This window comes from Triplophysa dalaica, chromosome 9 (genome assembly GCF_015846415.1).
Source record: "Triplophysa dalaica isolate WHDGS20190420 chromosome 9, ASM1584641v1, whole genome shotgun sequence".
Lineage (NCBI taxonomy): Eukaryota > Metazoa > Chordata > Actinopteri > Cypriniformes > Nemacheilidae > Triplophysa > Triplophysa dalaica.
The window spans coordinates 22,098,883-22,115,475 of NC_079550.1; the positions used below are offsets into that span (position 1 = coordinate 22,098,883).

Genomic DNA, 16,593 nt, shown 5'->3' on the forward strand with positions numbered 1-16,593 from the left:
AACTGGGTGTTTGTGGCTAGGCGACATACTTATTGACATTTCTCCGGTAAAAATTTACTGCACCACTAAGACCAGTGGATACATATTTTTAACATACACCAAACTTATAAACACACATATACCCCAACAAAGGGTATTAGAGGGTGTGTGTATGTGTGCAGGCACCTTGTGTTTCTTTACAAAGTAACATCGCCATCCAGTGGCTTGTGGCATGCAAGATACATCTGTTTTCTGGGATCCGTGTGAATGCAGATCGTTTTGACAACGGTGTCATCATGAAACTTTTATAGCTTTTCTGTTTTTCATTGTGTAAACATGACCAAAGACCTCCACCATTTATTATGACCTTTAGTAGAATCCTTAAACTCCTGAAGGAGTCACAAATCGGGGCATAAAGAGCTTTCTGTCTGATGCTGAAGAACTAAAATCCCAATTCACCATCCAAGCAGCTCAGTACATGGCAACATGTTTTTGGTTAACTTTACATTCAAAATCATTAAAAGCAAAAACAAGAAATCAAACTTTATTGTAGCTTACAAGACCTATAAAAACATAACACTTCTAACTGGACTCCAAAAGAATACTGTTGGTGGTCCCACAGAGTCTCAGAACTTTGAGAAAACAACATCTTTAGGGCTTTTCTTCTCTTTAGCTGCCTGAGCTGACTTCATCAGATCTTGGGTTTGTAACATGCTCATATTCCAGCTGGCCTGCAGAGGGACAGATGGGACGGGTAGTACAGGTGAGAACGGTGTTATGTTTAAAACATGGGTGGTACATGGGTTGTTGACGTCTGTAATAGCACAGAAAGCCAAATCCTACATTTGGCTCTAGTTTAAAATTCAAGGTTCCAAGGATGGCAAATAAATTTGGTGTCGCGAGAGTTAAACGTTAAGAGTTAAGGTTAAAAATTGGTAAAACTTTAGTATAGGGACCAATTCTCACTGTTAACAGTTTGCTTATTATAATGCATATTATTAGCATATTGGCTGTTTATTAGTATGTATAAAGCTCATATTCTGCATGAACATATTCTACATCCCTAATCCTATCCAATACCTAAACTAAAAACATACTTTCTATTAATAAGCACCAAATGAGGAGTTTATTGAGGCAAAAGTAATAGTTCATGGTTTGTTAATATCGAGAATTGGACCTTAAATAAAGTGTGACCAAATGAAGTGTACTACTACATACAAGAAAGCAGATGAGTCTAGAATATAATAGTAACATAGAGTAACAGGGATAGTTCACCCTTATTTTATCTCAAAGGGTTATTTACTCAACCTCAGGCCATCCGATATGTAATAATAATAGAAGTAAACAGGTACCGGCACACTTTGAGAGTGACATATCATCTTGTAAACCTATTCGATTGATTTTGGCAAGAAACTGAACATTATTTACAGCATTACAGCCTCTGCCAAATGCCCAGAACACGCTATTAACTCTAACATCTATAAGCATTCATTTCAGTCTTGACTTAGCAAGCGGTTCTCAACCTTTTTTGTTGTAAGTCCCCGTTTTTGTATAGACTGCATCGTTTTGCGGCCCCCAAATAAATATTTATAATCTTTAACTTAGAATTTTTCATAAAACCAAAAACAAATGTAGTTATACAACGCTGGATCATCAACTCTTTCGGTTGGTGGTCTTATTTTAAGTTCATGATAAATTTCTATATTTCATAAAATGCAATGGAAAATTTGTGCCCCCCTGGAGCCACTGTAAATTATCTTAAGTTTATTGCAAACACAGATGTCTCAATTTCTACTTTATTCTTCAGCAGAAGAACAAATGTCACCCTGGATGGCCTGAGGGTGATATAATACATAAATAACATATTTTTGGGTGAAGTATCGCTTTAATTACACTTGAAACTAGTTATTTATTATTCACTTGAATGAATTAAAAGAGCCGTTGTTATGTCTATCATTGAAGGAATTCTAATCAAGCTTGACAGGACATAGTAATTATTAACAATAAGTTACTTTATTATAAAGTAATTATTAACAATAAGTAATTAAATACTTTTTGGAGAGAGTCATTTGTACAGTAGTCTAACTGCACGATTGAATATGTAATAAGTAACTAATAATTCATTACTTTTTAAGAGTAACTTACCCAGATCTGCACGTTATAAGAAAATGCTTTTCCATCGTAATGCATCAAACCACGTTAAGCATTTTTCACGTGAATCGTTTTAGCATGTCCAAGGCATTGCATTACATTTTCATCTATGTGTATAAGGGTTAAGAGTCTTGTGTCAGATTTAGATCTCACCATGTGCTTCAGGCCGTCTTCAACACTGTGATCTCTGGAGAAAACAAGATTGATTTTGGTTCCTTGGACTGCTACAGGACTCCTGCTAGCGATCTCTCCTGCCATCTCCAGAGCTCCAGCCATCATGGTCTCTTTATCTGGAAACACTCGGCTGTGTTAGAGAAGAGAGAACACGAGAACAGCAATGTTATAGGATTATAGTTATAGGTTATAGGAGCATCAAAGTGCCAACTATATATCACTGCCGACCTCTGAACCAGAAAACCATAATTAAATGAAATTACAGGCCTACAGGAGAAAAATATGTTTAAAAGGAAAACACCACAAACTGTAGATATTGGAGATAACAAGTTGATTTTAGAGGAAGAAATAAAATAAAGGACATGATCCCTTAAAATATGTATAAGTTAGGGACACATTTATATTGGTTAAATATTTAAAGCATGTATTTCCGAAATGAGATACATTTTTCAAAATATAATTTTTGAACAGGTCTATCAATCAAACTGCAGTCGCTTTGTTTTGATTTAAGCCACAATAACTCAAATAAACAGCTAAATAACACATTAAAAAGATGATTTTTTTAGTTATCTCTTTTTGGAAATAAACTCTTCATTTGAACTTTGCATTGGGTTAAGCAACCCCTCCATACCTTCTAAATTATTGCTTAAATATCTCACCTGACCAATCCACAGCTTTTGGCTTCATCTGCATACATCTTCCTGCCAGTCAATGCCAGCTCGTTCACCAGACTTAAAGACAATAAACACTGATGAAAATACTGTGAATTGCACAAAACTATGGATGTTACTGGATAATACAGCTATGATACCTTCGACTTCCAATAACTTTGGGAAGACGCTGCAAAGTCCCAAGATCAGCTACCAGACCAAAGTCAACATCCTGAACAGAAAACATCAATTACAGGAATTCTTTATGTACATTTAGGTTGTGAATTTTGATTTTTCAATTATCTGTGTATATATACACTATACATTCAACAGCAACTATGATGAATGGTTGTATGAACCGTTCCTGGCCCAAGTATTGGCTATTATCTTTGAAGGTAAGTGATGTTTGCAACATATGCAACAAGGTTACACACCTTAACCTGAAACCAGGCGTCTTGTGAACACAGTCGTATATCACATGCTGTGATCAGATCCATTCCTGAACAGATACACAGGAAAAATCCCATGTTTACAACTAATCATTAAGAATGCAATGCTAAAATTGTGATAGAAAGTAGTGTTTCGTAAACGAACCTCCTCCTCCTGTACATGCACCATGAACGGCCACGATCACTGGTTTTGGACACTGCAAAGAAACATCAGAGACATGATATAAAACACTTTGTACATGACATCATAATGTGAACTTTTCTTAACAACACATGGGGTGTCGTGGCACCCCCAACAATTCAATAGTTAGAATATTTAAGTGTTGGGTCGCGATTATGTAGAAGCCTTAAAGCGAGTCACGCCTCCATTACAGATGGTTTTGTTTTTACAACTTAAACAAACGTTACTTTGCATGTGCACTTTTGTGACTTCCCGGCCCAACTTAACTTCCTAAACACTTTCACAAACAATAAAGTGCCGGAAGATTATTGCTCAAAACTATGAGAAGAAACTGAGAAGAATTGTTACTTGGCTAAACTCGTCTCTCTAATATTTTGAATGTAGACTGCGATACTAAACTCAACCACTAGATGTCAATGTAAAATATGGTTTCTTTAAAGGCGACCAAACTACAGGACCCACTCAACATATTGTTCATTTAATAAAATGAACATACAACACAATTCAACAAATCGTTTACTTATTACCATTATTATACAATAAATAACAATACAAATGAAATAAAATATAAATAGTTGTTTCTGGAAACTAGCCAAACACAAACCGGAAGTTAACTGAGGGTCAGACCAGCGCGCGTCCGATGAAGCGGTCTATATTGAGTCCACCCGGAAAGATATTCATTAAATTATCGTTTGTTGTGTCTTGGCGAAAAAAAGCGAGTAAATATTTTTTTTCACCTCTGCAGCTCTGGTGTGTGTTTTGCAATTTTTATATGAATCTAAAAGAGTGCCCTACCCACATACTCACCATTTGAAAATGATTCTGTTATCTTACTCTAAAGTGTAGATTGGTAAAAAATACAGTCATAGTCTTGCGAGTGTTTTCATTTGATATGTCTTGTGTGATGTAAGTATGAAACTGAATATTATTCGTATGATTTTTGCAGGGGGTTGGTTGTGGGAAGACAAATTGAGAACTTTATTTTGTATTTTTTTACGTAACTTAAAGGCTTAATCAATAGAAGTGGTGGGAAAACTGAGGTTCTTAGCTTTCAAAATACACCATATACTGTATGTCTAGTTTTGTGTTTCAGATACAATGATGATGCAATAGTGGACCCACCTGTGGATCCGTATGGGGTGGCAGAGTTGAAAGGTTAACAGAACCGGCTAAACTGTTCCTTTAAGGTTTTTCATTTACTGAGATCATATGAATACATTCTAAACGCTCACCTTTTCCATTACAGAGAAAGCCTCTTGGTATTTGACTATGATCTGGCGAAAACCCCATGAGATTCTTGCTGTGTCCTCTCCCACAGGCTGTAGTAAATCAATGGCCACGTCCATAAAATCAAACCCTGTCAATTAAATGATCACGATTCAGTTAATATGTCATTTATGTCTGTAGTGCTGCTGCTTTGGATAAAGCGTCTGCAAAACGCGTACTAAATGTAAATCACAAATAAAAAAACAATGAAAAGAAAGTCATAAAGAAACAACCGGTCATATGTTTTAAGTGTTGTAGTAGTAGATATTGTGGCTATACCAGACGTGAAAAGCTTGCCAGCCCCAGAGAAAACCACCACACGACACTCTGAGTCTTCAGCTATCTGCTTGAAGCAGTCAACCATTTCACTGCAAGCAAAACAGAAATCACACATTCATAACAATTCAACAAACTTGTTCTCAAACTAGGGGGGCCCCAAGATGGATCCTTGGGGACACTCATTTTCTGTGGCATTTTATGAAATATAGAAATTTATCCTGAATTTTATTCCACTAATTTACCACCATCGGAAAGGCATGATGGTCCAGCATTGAATAAAAAAAATATTTTTGTTTATTAAAATACGTTTAAGATTATAAATATTTATTTGGGGGCCGCGAAGCGATGCACTCTATACAAAGGGGGACTTAGAACAAAAAGTTTGAGAACCATTAGCGTAGATAAGACTGAAATGAATAGACAAGGCCTCAGGTGTACCTCCAGAAAGCCGCAATCAATTCATTGTCTTTCTCAGGTAGACAAAGCTCGACATGAGTGATGCCATTGGCCGGGCGGCTGATTGTCAGGGTTGTGAAGGGAGGAGTAGGGCGTCCTGAAGTAGACATTTCTGCTTTCGAGACAGGAATACATTTCCTGTTAATACTAAACAAACCCATGAAAGATGACCGTTTAGTAAAAATCTAATATCTTGACAACGTTTGCAAGCATAACATTTCAATAACAGCAAATACTATTGCATGCATTTTTTGCAAGATGTGACTGCACATTTATTACATGACCTTTAACCCAATGAACTAACCCAAGAATGTGTAATCATTCACCTACATTTAGCTAAAGAAAATCATTTTACAGTATAAATACAAATAACTGTTGGATAACGATGCATATAAGACACATTTTTTTCCAAGACACAATAACAAACAATAATACAGTTTGATGATTACATCGATTATTAAAACAGAATATATCAAGATTATTTCTGTTGTTAAATATGATCAGTTCCTGACTACTTACTTAACAGCAGATCTGAAAATAGTTCCTGGTGCCTTAACCGATATTCACCCTTACAGGACTGTATGACACAGATCCACAGACTTCAAAATGTGTAACTTAACTTGGGAGGAGGGGCTATCAGACGCTGTGGGGGCAAAGTGCGAGCAAAGCTTCATGTGACATTTGCTGTATACATCATTAACATACAATCACAAACTGTGACAACTGAACAATTCTGTTGCTGAAGACGAATCCTTTTACCTGATCTTTATGGAAGACCAGGAGTGGGAAAAGTACAAAAATATTATACTCAAATACAAGTAGTACTTCTTTGATGAAATTGTACTTGAGTACAAGTAAGATTACCAGTCAAAAATCTACTCAAGTAAAAGTAGCTTGTTTCAAATGTACTCAAAGTAAAAGTTACTTAATTACTTTTTTAAAGCGAGGGGACCTCTCCTGTTTTGTGCAACACCAATAATAGTCATCATAGTGCCACAATAGCGCCTAATTTATATATTAAAACAGGTTACAAGTGCACTGCAACCAAAAGATTTTTTTGTCTTGTTTTGCAGAAATATCACAGAATCATATAGAAGAAATATTAATAAAACATTTATTAAATAATATACATTTTCCTGAGAAGCAAAATGAAGCTTTAAAAAAGAGTTTAAGCCTGGTGTTCTTAATAAGTTATCAATACGGTTATCCGTTTGATACGTATCTGCCATTTTCGTCCAAAGACTGGTTAAGTGAGCGAAATTGTATGATTTATGTTCAGAGCTTCACAGCACTCTCTCGCGGTGTTGCCATGTTAACATATTTTTAAGAGCTTCACATTTGTTGTTAGTCTTTTCTTATGAAGCTGCATATACTTTATATATTTAGTAAAGTGAACAGTTGCGCATAGTGTTTTTTTGTCTTATTAAATGTGTCGACGTGTATTTCTGACTTGTCATTGTTTGCTGTTCTTGTCAGAAATATATAATCTGGCAACAGTCTTTTTAACGGCAGGGCTGGTGAGGCTTTTCAAAATGCATGAAATAGCAAGCATATTCATGTGACTTTCTTGCCCCGCGCTTACAGAAGAGAGAGACATGATGCACGTTTAAATATGTCATTAAAGCAGAAGTTGTTCAGTTCGGTTCAATACACTCTGTGTGGATGCGGTGCAGAGACATAAGTGAACCGTGCGTCTATAAAACAGGATTAAACACTTAAAATATAGCATTATGCACCAATGTCATCTTGACTTTTACTAAACTGTCCAAACTTCTTATTAGTTACCAATGTAACAAGGGAACGAGCAGAATTTAAAGGTACAGTTTGTAAGAATTTTGCAGTAAAATATCCAAAAACCACTAGGCCATTTTTATATATTTTTTTCAGCTGAGTACTTACAATATCTCAGATGTTTCCAACTGCTTTTAAATCCTGAGAAAATCTCCATTCTAAACAGTGGACCGAAGACGTTTAGTCGCCTGTCAATGGCATCATATCCACGTTACCCTTTGTTACCGCCTTTACTGACGTAGCAACCGCGTGACACTGTGTTGACTGATACGCAAGTAGTTTGTACCGTCGTTCCGTCTATCATTCTAGCAAATGATGTGGGTACGTTCAAAATAACTTTTACTATAATTGATTTGAACACTTTAAACTGCGCAGTGTTATCACACCATTGAATTGGACAATTACAGTATTCATGACTAACAATTTAGTTTTAAACCTTACATTACTCGGGTCTAATCCATTATAATGAAATCAAATGATTTTATCAAACGCAACATTTATAAAACTTTATTACTTTTCCTCTTCCGCTAACATGATTTCTCGTTTCCGTCTGATTGATGTATAAGTGGTACCATCAGCGGTGGAGTTGAAGACAACATATCCCATCATTACACAGCATAACTTACTTCCCACCTATGAAAGACCGTAAATACACTTTAACGCGTTCGTTTCAAACGTTTTGTCCCTGTTGGCCTTCCATAGAACGTTATCTCTTCTATGCAGCTCTATTTGCATTGACATTCCAGCTACACTCCTATTTCAGCCCTAAGCCCTTAATGACTTGGAATCTGACCCTATGACCCTATAAAGTACACACTTAGTGATATATTTGCATACCATATTTGGTTAAAGGTAACATTTTGGTGGGTTGGTTAATGTTAACGTTTTCTTTCTGCATGCCGTTTTAATATAAGCAAAGTAGTTCTGAAATAACTCTTGATAAATTTACGCCCGTGGGTATTACACAACAGTACAATTGTCACATTACCATGAACAAATCATAAGTATTTAATTTTTAAAGTATTCTGAACTAGCTCAACTTGTAGCTGTAAACTTTATCCTCAATCGAAGGGGCAACACCCATTTTTATTGATACCAGAAGCACTACAGATATCATTTATGGTAGCCTACATGAAACATCTCGTAACATAACAGCAAAGACATACATTTCAAGTGTACATTTATACCAAAAGTGTCATTAGATAGCAAGTAAAAATGTTAAAGTTATATGCTCACCAGCAGTATGTCTCCAGACAGACGCACAGAGGAGAGAAATGCTGCATGTTCTGAGGAGAAGTGGACCACGCCCACTTTTTTCTCTATAACTAATGCTTTGATTTTATCTTTATCTTAAGACACCCAAAAACATTTATTAACGGGACACCACTGAGAGAAATCCTAAACATGCTTTAAATAAATGGAGATGTTTGTTTATGGCGCATTTTATAAATCCCGTTGGAGACATCTATAATAGATTGAAGTTCTGTAACAGTAAGATGTTCATGGATTCCTCATGTGACAATACATTAACAATTGAACTCACAAAGGTTACGCTTTAATTAGCCTGATTCTTCAATATATATTTTTAATATCTTATTTCTTTATTTTATATCAGTATTGGTTCATGATGCAGTGTTGGGCAAGTTACTCTGAAAAAGTAATGAATTACTAGTTACATATTCAATAGTGTAATTAGATTACTGTACAAAAAGTATTTAATTACTTATTTCTAATTACATTCTATATCCCATATCAACCTTGATTGGTTAAGTGATTCAAGGACAGACATGAAACTAATTCATTCAAATCAATATTATATAACTACATAAAGTACTCTTATTAACTGACCAAAATATTACAAAATTGTGAATTATACCGTACATTAAACCACAGATTTTAAAGTTGGACTTGAATTTTGTCATCAATTCCACTATTGCACACACATGTATTTCACAAAGTATTTACTTTAATTTCTTCAGAAGTAACTGTAATTAAATTACAGAAAAAATCGGAGTAATCCCTTACTTTAGTTTTTCAAGGGGAATGTAATTAAATCACAGTAACTTATTACATGGTAACTACACCCAACACTGTTGATATACCTCACCTGTGTCCCCGACTGTCATTCTTCATCATCTCCTCAAGCTACATCACAGTGTACTGTTCAAACTATTCACATATTCTTTTAACAAACCAACCTCCGGGGACTTTTACATTTACATTGAACCCTGCAACACTGTCGATATGTAAATATAGGAGTAAATTCATCTTTCAATTCTTTTATATTTAATGTTAAGAAAACAGTACAATCATCATTGTCACGTCATATTGTGTAAGTCGTCGTCAAAAAATGACAAGGTACATAAAGCACAATCTAAGGTATGGATCTTAAATGATTTTGTTTTAAACGTCGTCTGTGATGTAGTTTTTTGGTTAAACTGACATTTGTGTGCCAAACATTATTAAAGCCACCCACAAAAATACTGAATCAAACTTTTAGTTAACCAGATCTAGAAACAGAACTCTTCTCCCCGAACTTAAAACTAAAACGAAGAGTTAAGATGCTTCCACAGAGTTTCAGAGCTTAGAGAAAATAATGTCTTTAGGGCTTTTCTTCTCCATCGCTGTCTGAGCTGACTTCATCAGGTCATGGGTTTGAAGCATGCTCATATTCCAGGTGGCCTGCAGAGGGACCGACGACAAACGAAAGTACAGGTTAGAACAGTGTTATGTTTCAATTATGGGTGTCACATGCTTTAATGGCATATATTTATTTTGTCCCATATTTAAATTTCCTCTTAATAACCTTGAAAATATTTAAAGGATTGCTACACAACCTAAAAATGTGAATTTTAAATAAGGGCATGATTCTTATGTCAGACTGATTTAGATCTCACCATGTAATTCAGGCTCTCCTGAACACTGTGATCTCTGGAGAAAATAAGATTGATTTTGGTTCCCTGGACTGCTACAGGACTCCTGCTAGCGATCTCTCCTGCCATCTCCAGAGCTCCAGCCATCATGGTCTCTTTATCTGGAAACACTCGGCTGTGTTAGAGAAGAGAGAACACGAGAACAGCAATGTCAAGTTTCTTCAAATGATCAAATGCATATTGACAACAAACACATTGCGCAACAATGTAAGGTTGTGGCTTTAGAAGTCTTTGATTAAAGGATTAAAGAATCAAAGAGCCAGTCTACAGCCTGTGGGCATTAGTTCAATCAAAAGTACAGTAGGATTAAAGCTAAGGGATGTTGGAAATTATATCTACAACCGATTGCGAATGTTTTGGGAATAACAAACAATAGCTAACATTACAAATCAACTTTAAAGGCAAAAAAAGATGGTGTAGAATATACCCCCCTACTATACTATAAACATATCATTTGTTTTACTATGATGTAGTCACTTTAAAGTAGCAAAATTACACTCGAGGCCATGCTGTTTTGTTAATACAGCTACACGCTCTAGTACGTGATCGTTTTTACTTCTGAATTTCAAAGAGAAAATTTGTGGGCGTGGCTTGCGTCTTTCAACGCAAATTGATTGGATGTGTTAAAACAGCCGTTGCATTTTGAAATTAAACTGGCAGCAGACTGACAGTTAATGGGGAGGTCTTAACGGATGCTCCGGCCAAGCCGTCTAATCTACGTCATCTCAGATGGATCGTCATTTATGGCCGGAAGTGCATTTTAGATTTAACTGAAGATTATGCGGTTACGTGAAATTTTAAAAGAAAATGACCTAAGTAAGCCCACAGTATTTCCTATAAACGCTGCAATATTTCATGAAAAAATAAGAATAGTTCATTTTAATTTCCCTGGGACTTTAAATATCTCACCTGACCAATCCACAGCTTTTAGCTTCATCTGCATACATCTTCCTTGCAGTTAATGCCAGCTCGTTCACCAAACTCAAAGACAACATGAATACATTTTACTTTTAAATTGCAAAAAAATATGTTCTTGTTACTAGATGTATAATACAGCTTTAGATTCCGTGCATATTGTATACCTTCGACTTCCAATAACTTTGGGAAGACGCTGCAGAGTCCCAACATCAGCTGCCAGGCCGATGTCGACTTCCTGTTCAGATAAAAATAAATGAATACAGGCATCTGAAACTTAAAGCAACACTATAGAAATTTTGCCCACGCTTCCCACATGTGGTTGATAAGCGCAATTGCCTGTTACCAGTGATGTGTATAAGCTTATACAGCGACATTATTTACGTGAATTTACAGCGAATACAGAAACGTTTTGGGGAAACCATATGGCAGTCTTCCGCAGCCAGGGGATGGGCGGGGCATTGTGTACCGACCCGAACACAGAACTTACAAAGGGTGCTTGTAGCCGCTATGAGGCTGCTCAGGTAGCAGCGGCAGTAAATTCGTCCATTTAAGAGTTGTTCTACCTCTGAAATAATTTTGGTGACATTATTTAAAGGTCGAAAAACTACAAAGTGTTGCTTTAAGATACTTAAACTGAATTTTGTTTTAAAGATAGAGTTTTGCATGTTTATGTATACAATAATCTATGTATACATATACACTCACAGAGCACAGAAGGTACACCTGTTATATATATTTACATTTAAATTTACATTTAGGCATTTGGCAGACCCAATTATTCAAAGAGACTTTTATTGCACCTATACATTTACATAGGTATTTGCAATCCCCTGGGATTGAACCCACAACCTTGCATTGTTAACGCAATGCTCTTACCACTGAGCTACAGGAAAGCTCTTATATATTGTTCATTCATGTTAACCACGTGGCAGCAACACGGAAACCCAATCTCTATTCAAGACAGCAACTTGGGATCTACCCCATGAATGTGCATCCGAATAAACTGAGATTTAGTTGTTGTCCTTCAATTTAGATCAAAATCTTTGAGGAATGTATCCTTTGTTGAATCAATGCCACAGCTAGTTCTGAGGGCAAAAGGGGATCCAGCCCAGCACCAGCACGATATACTTAATAAAGTGTTCAGTGAGTATATAAGAGTAAACCACAATGAAAATCCTCTTTTACGCACCTTGACCTGAAACCAGGCATCTTGTGTACAAAGTCGTATATCAGATGCCGTGATCAGATCCACCCCTGTCAGAACACATAACAAGGAAAAATGTGTTTTATTCATCACTAAAATAATCACAATAGAACGTACATAGTGTAAGAGAAACTAACCTCCTCCTATACACGCACCATGAACGGCCACGATCACTGGTTTTGGACACTGCATAGAAACATCACAGACACGATATAAAACACTTTGTTCATGTCACACCTCCACATGAAGTGAATACCGCCTTTGTATGACTGCCTATCCATGTGGATATACTGAGATGTTCTTCTGAATGATGTCATCAAAAGTCACCTTTTCAATAACAGAGAAAGATTCCTGGTATTTGGCTATGATCTGCCGCAAGTTCCATGAGATCCTCGCTGTGTCGTCTCCCTCAGGCTGCATTATATCGCTGGCCATGTCCATAAGATCAATCCCTGCGTATGGAATCAAATGATTACGATTTAGTTAATGTGTCATTCGTGTGTCTTTAGTGCTACAGGCCGAATATATATCTTATATCTTAAAGTGCTTTTAGTTACAAGCAGTATCTGCTGATGCAAGCATCACTATAACTAATGCATAGCTAATACATTCCATGTACGAAGAGCTAGATTTCGCAAACAAGATCTTGTCCGAAAAAGGCCTCTTGCTCCCAGCCAGTTATACATCTAAAGTTGACCAACGTAATGCACGAAAAGTCATAGAATTAACATCAGATAACACATAGCAAAGAACATCAGATCTCTTCCCCCATTGAAAGCCATAGTAGGGAAAATAAATACTATGGGAGTCAATGGTGGATGAGATCTGTTTAGCTACTGACAATTCTTCCAAATATCTTCATTTGTGTTTAGCAGAACAAAGACATTTAAACAGGGTTGGAACAATAAATTATGACAGATTTTTCATCTTTGTGTGAGCTATCCCTTTAAACGGTGGGTCCACAAGGAGAGGGTCCCATGATACTTATTTGGGCTTGTATGTTTTGGGCTCTGAGATAAAGGGAGGGACGGCCCGGTCCACTGATCACCAAATGGTTGTGAGATGGAGACAATGACCCAGGAAGGTTGGAACATAGAGATGGAACATTACTGCTTCTAATGTTTTTAAAAGCACATTTTTCATATTAAAACAACCTGTATGATTTCAAATGATAAATGTTCCTGTAGCTCAACTGGTGGATGATGGTGCTTACTTCACCACGACAGTTGGTTCATTTCTAGTAAATGACACATGACTTCATGTACACCGTAAATGTACTGTAAGTTGCTTTGGATAAGGCATCTGGCAAATGCATAAATCACAGAAAAAGCATAAAAAAGATTTGGCTGTAAAGTGTTAGTGTAGTAGTGTGGATTTACCAGCTGTAAAGGTCTTGCCAGCCCCAGAGAACACTACAACACGACACTCTTTGTCTTCAGCTATCTGATTGAAGCAGTCGACCATTTCACTACGAGGAAAACAGAAATAACACAGCAATTCAACATAACAGTATTATAATGCATTCTCTGTAACTTAAGTGTAAACCGGAAAATGCGACCGTCTTTGTTTCCACGTTAATGGATCCAAATCGGTAAACTGATGTTAAAGATAGAGGACTTTAAGGATTGACTTGCACAAATGAATTTTACACCACATATGTGAATTTACAAAGTAGAATTTTGATTTCATTTGAACTTTAAGTATAGCATTAGTTAATAATGAATATAAGCCGCATGTGGCATATTCACAGAAGTCAGATCACATGCACCTCCAGAAAGCCTTGTTCATGGCGTTGCGTTTCTCTGGTCGACAGAACTCGACATGAGTGATGGTATCGGCCGGGCGGCTGATTGACAGGGTTGTGAAGGGTGGAGTGGGGCTTCCTGTGGACATTCCTCTGACAGCATTCAAGACAGGAATCAACAGACCCTGTTCTAAGCAGACAAGATAAATACACATGAACATTACGGATATTACAGACATGATCCACAAACATTTAATTAAAGTGTAGGATATTTAAGGCACTTTTATAAAAACATTACTGGTTTGCATCTTGAGACTAAACAATGGCACTGACATATTTTAAGATGTCAGGGCAAATTATTTTCAATTAAGACTGTTCAAACAATCATTTTAGTCTGGGACTAGCTTTAAATCTTGTCTTTGAAACCGGCTTCAATCTACAACCTTCTTTTTGTGAACAGTTATGCTTGAACCTTTAAAACGAATGGCACTTTCTTTAATATATTGCTACGGCACAGATTTTAAGTCCATCTATACATTAATATACACGCACGACACGGTAAGTGATTAGTGAAAGTCTTGTAGATTTCATCACACACACACAATAGAGCTTATTTGCAGAATAATGAACATATAAACATTTTATATTATTTACATGTACTAATGTCATTGGCATTTGAGCATGTATCGTGTAAATCACTTAATCTTCTTCATCTCATGTTATTCTAGATCATATGAAGTGAATTTTCAGATGTAATAGCACCTGACCCTTTACCCAGTGACCCAAACTCATACATGTGAAATTAACCACTTGCATTCATCTATGGAAAAGCATTATTACAGAATTTTTCCAAACTCATATTTTTGGTAATTTCGACCAAACAATATTCGCGACGACTTACTTCTGAACGCAGTTCTGAATAGAAACGTCATTGATGCCCTTTGACCGAGATTTACGTTGACTGGACTCGGGGTCTGTTTATGACTCAAAGAAAAGTGCCGCCTTGACACTTCAAAGACGTTGTCAAACTTCACTGTGTTTATCGAGTAAAATAACTTGCTATTATTAAATACAAATAAAAGCAGAACTATTCGGCATGTTTTATTTACGCCTTTCTTCTTCTTTGATGTTTATGGCGGTTTGCAAACCAACTTATCTTGCAATGTCCGCCACCTACCGTGGTGGCGTGAGGCGTTGATTATAAACTGTACCTATATTCCGTTATACAGTTTTGCTTTTTTTAGGAAATTAAACAGAGCTATATTAAATCTATAAAAACTGTTTAGCACATTCTATAAAGTCAGATAATTTAAATTTATTTTATTTTCTTATTTAACTGCAGTCTTTACCTTTCGTGTGGCTTTTATTAACTAAATCAGTACCTGCTTTACAGTTTCTGGAAGACTATTGATCAGACTGACCGGATTCATGCATTCTTATTGTTTGAATTTTCTAAAGAGATTTATTAAAAACAGCGTGCTCAATACTTATCTATACAACTGTATCATCCCCTCTATTTTTTAGGTACAGTTTTTTAATATGAGAGAGATGTAATTTATATATAACTGCATTTAAGTGTATGTTAATGTGTGTTATTGAAAACATGCTATTATGAAACTAATGAATATATAACATATATAACTGAATATATAATGCTTCTCATTAGATACATAGACGACACGGTAAGTGATTAGTGAAAGTCTTGTAGATTTCATCACACACACACAATAGAGCTTATTTGCAGAATAATGAACATATAAACATTTTATATTATTTACATGTACTAATGTCATTGGCATTTGAGCATGTATCGTGTAAATCACTTAATCTTCTTCATCTCATGTTATTCTAGATCATATGAAGTGAATTTTCAGATGTAATAGCACCTGACCCTTTACCCAGTGACCCAAACTCATACATGTGAAATTAACCACTTGCATTCATCTATGGAAAAGCATTATTACAGAATTTTTCCAAACTCATATTTTTGGTAATTTCGACCAAACAATATTCGCGACGACTTACTTCTGAACGCAGTTCTGAATAGAAACGTCATTGATGCCCTTTGACCGAGATTTACGTTGACTGGACTCGGGGTCTGTTTATGACTCAAAGAAAAGTGCCGCCTTGACACTTCAAAGACGTTGTCAAACTTCACTGTGTTTATCGAGTAAAATAACTTGCTATTATTAAATACAAATAAAAGCAGAACTATTCGGCATGTTTTATTTACGCCTTTCTTCTTCTTTGATGTTTATGGCGGTTTGCAAACCAACTTATCTTGCAATGTCCGCCACCTACCGGGGTGGCGTGAGGCGTTGATTATAAACTGTACCTATATTCCGTTATACAGTTTTGCTTTTTTTAGGAAATTAAACAGAGCTATATTAAATCTATAAAAACTGTTTAGCACATTCT

At 36.1% G+C, this 16,593-nt stretch overlaps 2 protein-coding genes across 4 annotated transcripts; both read right to left on the bottom strand.

Annotated features, from left to right (window-relative positions):
• Positions 1-366: 366 nt before the first annotated feature.
• On the bottom strand, positions 367-9,495 carry LOC130428481 (delta(3,5)-Delta(2,4)-dienoyl-CoA isomerase, mitochondrial-like). 3 transcript variants are annotated; one of them, XM_056756559.1, is made up of 11 exons: positions 8,613-9,495; positions 6,105-6,228; positions 5,568-5,700; positions 5,130-5,218; positions 4,817-4,941; positions 3,549-3,600; positions 3,389-3,453; positions 3,116-3,186; positions 2,964-3,035; positions 2,284-2,434; positions 367-710 (listed from the first exon to the last, which is right to left on the bottom strand). In XM_056756559.1, the coding sequence occupies exons 3-11, from the start codon at positions 5,693-5,695 to the stop codon at positions 606-608; spliced, it is 858 nt and encodes a 285-aa protein (XP_056612537.1). In that variant the 5' UTR covers positions 5,696-5,700; positions 6,105-6,228; positions 8,613-9,495; the 3' UTR covers positions 367-605. The 3 variants fall into 3 exon arrangements, with proteins under 3 accessions (XP_056612537.1, XP_056612536.1, XP_056612535.1); XM_056756558.1 differs by having other exon boundaries at positions 369-710; positions 5,568-5,732; XM_056756557.1 differs by having other exon boundaries at positions 376-710; positions 5,568-5,697; positions 8,613-8,695.
• Positions 9,496-9,639: 144 nt separating this feature from the next.
• LOC130428480 (delta(3,5)-Delta(2,4)-dienoyl-CoA isomerase, mitochondrial-like) lies at positions 9,640-15,327 on the bottom strand. The gene is made up of 10 exons (XM_056756555.1): positions 15,077-15,327; positions 14,200-14,365; positions 13,811-13,899; positions 12,759-12,883; positions 12,569-12,617; positions 12,417-12,481; positions 11,392-11,462; positions 11,219-11,290; positions 10,274-10,424; positions 9,640-10,058 (listed from the first exon to the last, which is right to left on the bottom strand). Exons 1-10 carry the CDS (start codon positions 15,105-15,107, stop codon positions 9,954-9,956), a joined length of 924 nt encoding a protein of 307 aa, XP_056612533.1. The 5' UTR covers positions 15,108-15,327; the 3' UTR covers positions 9,640-9,953.
• Between the last annotated feature and the right edge of the window lie 1,266 nt (positions 15,328-16,593).

Excerpts from the sequence above, each read along its gene's own strand:
- LOC130428480 (XM_056756555.1), bottom strand. The coding sequence starts at position 15,107 with ATGACGTTTCTATTCAGAACTGCGTTCAGAA. Across the intron at positions 11,291-11,391 it reads AAAGTTATTGGAAGTCGAAG|TTTGGTGAACGAGCTGGCAT; the intron begins GTATACAATATG and ends GTTGTCTTTGAG. Across the intron at positions 10,059-10,273 it reads AGGAGAGCCTGAATTACATG|GCCACCTGGAATATGAGCAT; the intron begins GTGAGATCTAAA and ends GTCCCTCTGCAG.
- LOC130428481 (XM_056756559.1), bottom strand. The coding sequence starts at position 5,695 with ATGTCTACTTCAGGACGCCCTACTCCTCCCTTCACAACCCTGACAATC. Across the intron at positions 4,942-5,129 it reads TGGCAAGCTTTTCACGTCTG|GGTTTGATTTTATGGACGTG; the intron begins GTATAGCCACAA and ends TTTAATTGACAG. Across the intron at positions 3,036-3,115 it reads AAAGTTATTGGAAGTCGAAG|TCTGGTGAACGAGCTGGCAT; the intron begins GTATCATAGCTG and ends ATTGTCTTTAAG.